The sequence below is a fragment of the Salvelinus namaycush genome, chromosome 25, assembly GCF_016432855.1.
Source record: "Salvelinus namaycush isolate Seneca chromosome 25, SaNama_1.0, whole genome shotgun sequence".
In the NCBI taxonomy this organism is placed as follows: Eukaryota; Metazoa; Chordata; class Actinopteri; order Salmoniformes; family Salmonidae; genus Salvelinus; species Salvelinus namaycush.
Window position 1 is genome coordinate 41569900 of NC_052331.1, and position 9146 is coordinate 41579045.

General features: G+C 44.1%; 1 protein-coding gene across 3 annotated transcripts in view; it reads right to left on the reverse strand.

The window, feature by feature from the left end:
• The window catches only part of LOC120020743 (zinc finger protein ZFMSA12A-like), an 18349-nt gene extending 10389 nt beyond the window's left edge, over positions 1-7960 (reverse strand). Inside the window, exons 1-4 of one of the 3 annotated variants that reach the window (XM_038964481.1) lie at positions 7833-7960; positions 5156-5358; positions 1892-2011; positions 1099-1194 (exon numbers count right to left, since the gene is read on the reverse strand). In XM_038964481.1, coding sequence (XP_038820409.1) covers positions 1099-1194; positions 1892-2011; positions 5156-5358; positions 7833-7836 — 423 coding nt within the window. In that variant the 5' untranslated portion in view covers positions 7837-7960. Of the gene's footprint in view, positions 1-1098; positions 1195-1891; positions 2012-5155; positions 5362-7832 lie in introns of all 3 variants that reach the window. The other 2 variants (XM_038964482.1, XM_038964480.1) reach the window with 2 other exon arrangements.
• Positions 7961-9146: the final 1186 nt, after the last annotated feature.

Here is a 9146-nt window from a genome sequence, read left to right on the forward strand (position 1 = left end):
AATAGGGTGAAATCGTGCCCAATTGCAGTTCCTAGGGCTTCCACTAGATGTCAACAGTCTATAGAAAGAGTTTCAGGCTGGTTTTTGGAAAAATGAGCCAGAAATTGTAGTCTTTCTAGGTGGCTCCCATTTTGGTTGTAGTGTTTCCAAGCGCGTGAATATGAGCCCGTTCTTTGGTATTTTTCTCCAGTAAAGACAATAACGATTCTCAGTCTTAAATGTTATTGTTTATTTGCGTATTAGGGTACCTAAGGATTGATTATAAACGTTGATTGACTTGTTTGGATAAGTTTATTGGTAATGTTTGGGATTCATTTTGTATGCATTTTGAAGGAGGGAAACCGAGTGGATTATTGACTGAAGCGCGCCAGCTAAACTGAGTTTTTAATGGATATAAAGAAGGAATTTATCAAACAAAAGGACCATTTGTAATGTAACTGGGACCTTTTGGAGTGCCAACAGAAGAAGATCAAAGGTAAGGCATATATTATATCACTATTTCTGACTTTCGTGTCGCAACTCCCTGGTTGAAAATGATTTGTTATGCACGTGTGCTGGGCGCTGTCCTCAGATAATCGCATGGTTTGCTTTCGCCGTAAAGCCTTTTTTTTTTATCTGACATGGCAGCTGGATTAACAACAAGTGAAGCTTTATTTTGATGTATTGCACTTGTGATTTCATGAAAGTTTAATATTTATAGTAATTTAATTAGAATTTGGCGCTGCAATTTCACCGGAAATTGTCGAAATGGGATGGTAGCGTCCCACTAATCCGCAAGAAGTTAAAGACACCTGGGGTGAAACCCAACAACTATAGGGAAGAGAGTCTGATCACTGTTCCAATACTTTAAAACAGCATCCTGCCTTGAGATTAAAACACTAACATGAAGCTTCATAATCTGAGAAGAGAAGTCCATCATGGAGGTTAGGAGCCCTGTTAGAGTTTAGCAGCCTCGTGTTCCCTCCTATCTGGGTCTTCCACTAGGCTCTATCATACCTTGAAGAAGTGTTCCTTCCTTTCTGGGTCTTCCACTAGGCTCTATCATACCTTGAAGAAGTGTTTCCTTCTATCTGGGTCTTCCACTAGACTCTATCATACCTTGAAGAAGTGTTTCCTTCTATCTGGGTCTTCCACTAGGCTCTGGATCAGCTTCAGGAAGTTGGATTCAGCAAATTCAATCGCGGCATCGTTTGACTGCAACACAAAGGGTCCAGACAAACATCACAAGCTGGACACAGTGTTGGTTTCCTGGAGACAGCCTAGTCCTGGACTAAAAAGCAAACAAATAGAAAATTATCTTAGAAAGTGCTTTAGTCGGGCCTCCCGGGTGGCGCAGTGGTCTAGGGCACTGCATCGCAGTGCTAGCTGCGCCACCAGAGTCTCTGGGTTCGCGCCCAGGCTCTGTCGCAGCCGGCCGCGACCGGGAGGTCCGTGGGGCGACACACAATTGGCATAGCGTCGTCCGGGTTAGGGAGGGTTATCCTTGTCTCATCGCGCTCCAGCGACTCCTGTGGCGGGCCGGGCGCAGTGCGCGCTAACCAAGGGGGCCAGGTACACGGTGTTTCCTCCGACACATTGGTGCGGCTGGCTTCCGGGTTGGAGGCGCGCTGTGTTAAAGAAGCAGTGCGGCTTGGTTGGGTTGTGCTTCGGAGGATGCATGGCTTTCGACCTTCGTCTCTCCCGAGCCCGTACGGGAGTTGTAGCGATGAGACAAGATAGTAATTACTAGCGATTGGATACCACGACAATTGGGGAGAAAATGGGATAAAAAAAAAAGAAAAAAAGAAAAAAAAAAAAAAGAAAGTGCTTTAGTCTAGGACTCGTTTTAACTGCCCCTTACTGTTCAAGAGAATGGGCTTGTCAGAATATCTCCCCAGTTGATTAAACACACCTGTTTCAGACCAGATGCTGTGATTCTATCCAGGTGTGTTTCAACAGCCTTGAGGTCATCGGGATGTCCAGATCGGAACAATTCCAGAGTCACCTGAGAAGAGAACCAACCAGTTACCACCTGAGAAGAGAACCAACCAGTTACCACCTGAGAAGAGAACCAACCAGTTACCACCTGAGAAGAGAACCAACCAGTTACCACCTGAGAAGAGAACCAACCAGTTACCACCTGCCACGTGCATTCAACCCATCTGCAGTCTCCAATCACAGACGCCAAGCCCCTCCCCCTGACACTCACAACAACAAAGTCGAGATGAAAGATCACTTCTTCCTCTCTGACAAGCAGTTTCAACTCCCCATTAGCATTTGAAGTTTGGTCCGACATAGGTCGGTCATATGAACACCAAAACACATTTACTGTTGTCGTAGAAATTACCACTAAGGATCCCAAAGTCGAGCTTAAATTAATTGATGCTTAACTGCCTGTAGCTCAGGCCCTGAAGCAAGGATATGCATATTCTTGGTACCACTTGAAAGGAAACACTTTGAAGTTTGTGGAAATGTGAATTGAATGTAGGAGAATATAACACAATAGATCTGGTAGAAGAAAATACAAAAAAACAACCGGTCTTTTTCTACCACCATCTTTGAAATGCAGGAGAAAGGTCGTAGTTCTACTCTGGTTGTAATTCCAATAGTGTCCACAAGATGGCAGCATCTTGGACTTTGATTTAGCTTTTCCAGTATTAGTAGCCATATTATAAGTTCAACATTTGCAAAAATAACCAGTTTTCATAACTGAATATCCTTATAATTTTTGTCCAAAATGAAAAGGTTAGTAGCTACATTTTACGACATATACATGGTTTCCGGATACTCCCGTAAAACCCAGCTCATTGTAATCTAGCTAGCTTTGTTTGACCCCGATTGGTGCTTATTTGACAAAGACAGTCATTCAAGTGATGACCGCCCACGTCATCAGCGGGCCATGAAGGCGTCGCTCTCTGACCAAATATGGTGTCCTATAGGATATACTACACCCCTAATGAAATAGTTAAGTATGGATACTTTCTAGGATCTCTGAGGAATACATACGAACGTGATTTGACTCAGTGAAACAACGTTTAGAGTGAGATATTCACAGATTCCTTTCTTTGCAAATTGAACGAGTGGAAATATAAAAACCGATCGTGCATGCTATATGGACCTTTTTAGGATATAAAATTCTTTTTCACCTAACAAAATGACACTTCATGTTATCTCTGAGACCCTTTGGATGATACATTCTGAAATCTTGCTCTGATTTAAGTACACATTTCACCTTCAGAGGTGAATTTATCAAACCTATCTCGGAAAAAAAAAAAGTGTTTTGTTGCTAGGCGCTCAACTCAAACAATAGCATGGCATTTTTTCGCAGTAATAGCTACTGTAAATTGGACAGTGCAGTTATATTAACAAGAATTTAAGCTTTCAGCCAATATAAGACACTTATATGTACTGATATTTGTTGTTTCTCTAAACTCTGATCTTGACATGCTCTGCATGATTTACAACTGTCCCGTTGACGGAACGCCGATCCTTAATTATTAATATCTGGGTTTTAGTCATTTAAGTTTCCACTGAAATAGTTTTTCCAACCCAACAATTAAATTTTGAAATAAATATATATTCAGTGCAGTCGGAAAGTATTCAGACCCCTGGACTTTAACCACTTTGTTATGTTACAGCCTTATTCTACAATGGATTAAATTATTTTCTAAATCAATCTACACACAATACCCAATAATGACAAAGCAAAAACAGGTTTAGAAATTTTGGCAAATGTATTAATTAAATAGAAATGTCAAATTTTCATAAGTATTCAGAGGTTTTACTCAGTACTTTGTTGAAGCACCTTTGGTAGTGATTACAGCCTCGAGTCTTCTTGGGTATGACGCTACAAGCTTGGTACACCTGTATTTGGAGTTTCTCCCATTCTTCTCTGCAGATCCTCTCAAGCTCTGTCAGGTTGGATGGGGAGCGTCGCTGCACAGCTATTTTCAGGTCTCTCCAGAGATGTTTGATCGGGTTCAAGTCCAGGCTCTGGCTGGGCCACTCAAGGACATTCAGAGACTTGTCCCGAAGCCCCTCCTGTGTTGACTTGGCTGTGCGCTTAAGGTCGTTGTCCTGTTGGAAGATGAACCTTCACCCCAGTCTGAGGTCCTGAGCGTTTTGGAGCAGGTTTTCATCTCTGTACTTTGCTCCGTTCATCTTTCCCTCGATCCTGACTAGTCTCCCAGTCCCTGCCACTGAAAAACATCCCCACAGCATGATGCTGCCACCACCATGCTTCACCGAAGGGATGGTGCCAGGTTTCCTCCAGACGTGACGCTTGGCATTCAGGCCAAAGAGTTAAATCTTGGTTTCATCAGACCAGAGAATCTTGTTTCTCATGTTCAGAGTCCTTTAGGTGCTTTTTGGCAAACTCCAAGCGGGCTGTCATGTGTCTTTTACTGAGGAGTGGCTTCCGTTTGGCCACTCTACCATAAAGGCCTGATTGGCAGAGTGTTGCAGAGATGGTTGACCTTCTGGAAGGTTCGCCCATCGCCACAGAGGAACTCAAGAGCTGTCAGAGTGACCATCGGGTTCTTGGTCACCTCCCTGACCAAGGCCCTTCTACCCCCATTTTATCAGTTTGGCCAGGCAGCCAGCTCTAGGTGGTTCCACACTTCTTCCATTAAAGAATGATGGAGGCCACTGTGTTCTTGAGGACCTTCAATGCTGCAGATATTATTTTGGTACCCTTCCCCAGATCTGTGCCTCGACACAATCCTGTCTCTGAGCACTACGGACAATTCCTTCGACCTCGTGGCTTGGTTTTTGCTCTGAAATGCACTGTCAATTGTGGGAACTTATATAGACAGGTGTGTGCCTTTCAAAATCATGTCCAATCAATTGAATTTACCACAGGTGGACTCCAATCAAGTTGTAGAAACATCTCAAGGATGATCAATGGAAACAGGAAGCACTTGAGCTCAACTTCAAGTCTCATAGCAAAGGGTCTGAATACTTATGTAAATAAGATCTTTTTTTATTATACATTTGTAGACATTTTACATTTGATACATTTTAGAATAAGGATGTAATGTAACAAAATGTGGAAAAAGTCAAGGGGTCTGAATACTTTCTGAATGCATTGAATATATATAATTTATTTTTACACTGTTTGGACGCCTAAGGATTTCAACAGCAGCAAAATCCCTGAGATTGATTAGGAATCTCTTACCCGTCCTCTTAGAGCCAGGATGAGCAGCCACCTCTGTCTGTTGGACAGGAGATCTGGAACCACCTCCGTTACCATGGACACAAACTCCTCCAGCTTCCCATAATGCTTTGTGTTGCCCTGGCGCACCACCTGCCACATAACTGCTGACATCATCCGGAGAGGAGGGACCAGCAGGCCCAGGGAGGGCAGAGGAAAGGGGGATTCTGCTAGGAGGAGAGGGAGGTAGAGAGAAGAGGTTGAGTCACAGTAGTGAGGCATACTGTCTAAATAAGCCACCCACAAGCAAGCGAAAGGCCCTCCTTCGTCCCCCTTTCTGCAAATCAGATCATGACTCTATACTCCTGATTCACTTTTTACAAGCAGAAGCTCACAAAAGGAAGTACCCCTTTACACGCGCTATAGAGAAATGTTCCTCCGAAGAGGAACATGCTGCAGTTTTGATAACGCTGACAAATGTTCTGGGACGCCGACGAGAGCGTTGATGAGTTAACCACCTCAGTCCCCAGTTAGCTGCTTCCCCTGGATTAACACCCCCAGGTATGCACTAAAGGACAGGGCTATCTCTCACAGGGCAATTGGGGTATAACCTGACGCTATGGCTGAGGACACGAACGCATACAAGTCCCGCTACGACCTCCTCAGGGCCATCAAACAGGCAAAATGACAATATAGGAACAAGGTGGAATCCTATTATGGCAGGGCTTGCAAACTATTACGGACTACAAAAGGAAAACCTAGTGACGCGAGCCTACCAGACTGGCTAAATGCCCTCCATGCTCGCATCGAGGCAAACATTGAAGCATGCATGAGAGCACCATGTTCCCGGACAACTGTAATCACACTCTCCATAGCCGATGTGAGTAAGACCTTCGAGCAGGTCAACATTCACAAGGCCACAGGGCCAGACGGATTACCAGGACATGTACTCAGAGCAGGCGCAGACCAACTGGCAAGTGTCTTCACTGACATTTTCAACCTCTCCCTGACCAAGTCTGTAATACCAACATGTTTCAAGCAGACCACCATAGTCCCCGTGCCCAAGAAAACAAAGGTAACCTGCCTAAATGATTACCGCCCTTTAGCACTCTCACGTCGGTAACCATAAAGTGCTTTGAAAGGCTGGTCATGGCTCACATCATCCCGGAACCCCTAGACCCGCCCCAACAGAGCCACAGATGACGCAATCTCAATCACACTCCACACAGCCCTTTCCCATCTGGACAAGAGGAATACCTATGTAAGAATGCTGGTCATTGACTATAGCTCAGCATTCAACACCACAGTACCGTCCAAGCTCATCATTAAGCTTGGGGCCCTGAGTCCTGACAGGCCGTCTCCAGGCGGTGAAGGTAGGCAACAATACCTCCACTACACTGATCCTCAACACAGGGGCCCCACAAGGGTGCATCCTTAGTCCCCTCCTGTACTCCCTATTCACCCATGACTGCATGGCCACGCACGCCTCAAGAGGGTGGTGCGGTCAGTCCAACATCACCGGGAGCACATTGCCCTCCAGGACACGTACCGCACCCGGTGTCAGAGGAAGTCCAAGAAGATCATCAAGGACCTCAGCCACCCGAGTCACGGCCTGTTCGCCCCGCTACCATCTACAAGGCGAGGTCAGTACAGGTGCATCAAAGCTGGGACCGAGAGACTGAAAAACAGCTTTTAGCTCAAGGCCATCGCTGTTAAATAGCCACCCTAGTACCCTGCCCTCAACTTAGTCACTGTCACTAGCCAGCTACTACCCGGTTACTCAACCTTGCACCATAGAGGCTGCTGCCCTATGTACATAGACATGGAATCACTGGTCACTAATATTTCCATACTCTTTTACCCATTTCATATGTATATACTGTATTCCAGTCAAGTCCATCATTCAATTATTGATATATATATATATCACTCTCTCCATATCTATACAACATATACACTTTTATCCACGTATTCTTCAGATATATTAGTCTAGCCACATACGGTCCATACATCCCATCACAGACAGAGCTCATCCAAATATTGGTTTTATTTCATTCTTTTAGGTGTGTATTGTTAGATATTACTGCACTGTTGGAGCTAGGAACACAAGCATTTCGCTACACCCACAATAACATTTGATAAATGTGTATTCAACCAATAAAATCTGATTTTAAAGAAAGGGGAGAGGATCATTTTTAAAAGAATTTAGAAATGGTTTGACAATTTTGGATTTTCTGCAGCAGAACATCTGGGGAAACTGTATAAATAGCACCTTGGGTCCATGAACACACGTTACGGTTTTGGAAGTATAAGGACCTTCATCTTTCATATCAGCGAGAAATAGAGTGGACTGCTAATTAGCTATATGCTTCTCAGAACACCTTCGTGTAAACGGAAGATCGAAGCCACAAAAACACGTTGTCATTGAAAAATACTGTTGGCTGCCACTGTTAAAACGGGTTACCCGTGTAAAGACAAGTTGTCATTCACTGTGTATGCATTACGTGTTACTTTATATTGTTCCGCTACTTTCATTCTCTCTGCATGGTTGGAAAGTGTGACGAGTACAATTTGATATGGGCTAGGCTACATCTAGATAAAACAGCAATGGAGGGCCGAAGCAAGATAGCTAACATTAGCTAGAGATAGAAGCATAATAGCTAAGCTACAAACAAAATATACGACTTTAGCTAATACATACCCATGTTACACCTCTAAGCAACTTAACGCTTCGGATTGTTATAAAGACAAAATGAAATGAGCGTTGTATTTATATATATTTTTTAAACGCTAGTTAGCACAAGAACACAATTTTTGGCGTTTTCTTTGTTGGTTATAAAAGAGACGCAAACGTACTTCCGGAAACAGTCCTTAATGATTGGTTCGTGCATAGAGATAGCTAGAGGTCTTATCTTTATATCTGTTCCATTATAGAGTCTGTGACAGCATGGGCAGCCCCATTGAGGCTACAACCCATAGGAATCCCCACCCAGTTGACCACTTAAAAATGGATTGCGGAAGTATGGTGGAAGCCCTCAACAGCGCTTCCTATGCTAAAATAGCTTTTTGGCCACTAGAGTCTCTATCCTTCTCTATGAGTCCGTTCTGTTTCAGCGTCTCGTCAGCAACACTAAAAAAGTACTTCCGGATCACGGAATTTCTGATTTTTTTCAAATAAAAGTCCCTAATAGTAGAAACGTGTAATTAACCTGTATTTATTCATAATGTATGAAAAATAATTGTCTAAACATTAACAATGATAACTATTTGTTCATTTTTAAGTGACATTTCCATTAAATTTGGGTTTTAAAACATGTTCCAAGGTCAAATGAATTCCCCCAATGCAAATCATTGTATATGTATTACGTATTGGATTATAAAGAAAAAAATCATTATTTGTGCCAATGTAAAAGTGGAGTTGGGGGTCTGTAGAATCTATATATGGTGTCATTTCATGGGGCTCTGAATAATACGGAGTGCTACTGGCCTTTTACTGGGGTCAAACAGCTTAAAGAGGGTTGCCTGGACACTATATGGCACAAATATAGCACTGTACATGAAAAATTCTTGCAAAACCGAAAATATCCATATTCACAGGGTAAAATGAACGGTGGCGTGGCAGCACCAGGATCACCCTGGAAGGTCAGTGTGACCTGGAGGTGGAAGTCTTCCCCAAGTTCTACCGAGTTCTTAAGGAACCTCTGCGAGAGACCACACCCATGCTGAAGACTAGGAGGAGGAAGGCTACACATACCAGAAAGCTGAGTACGGGGGAGTTGGTCACAGAGGTCTGCTTTTGGTGGAGGGACTGGAGGGGGCAGGCAACAGGGTTAGGTCAGGGGGAGAAGGGAGGAGCCAGCAGGGTTAGGTCAGGGAGTGGTCAGGGGAAGAAGGGAGGAGCCAGCAGGGTTAGGTCAGGGAGTGGTCAGGGGAAGAAGGGAGGAGCCAGCAGGGTTAGGTCAGGGAGTGGTCAGGGGGAGAAGGGAGGAGCCAGCAGGGTTAGGTCAGGGAGTGG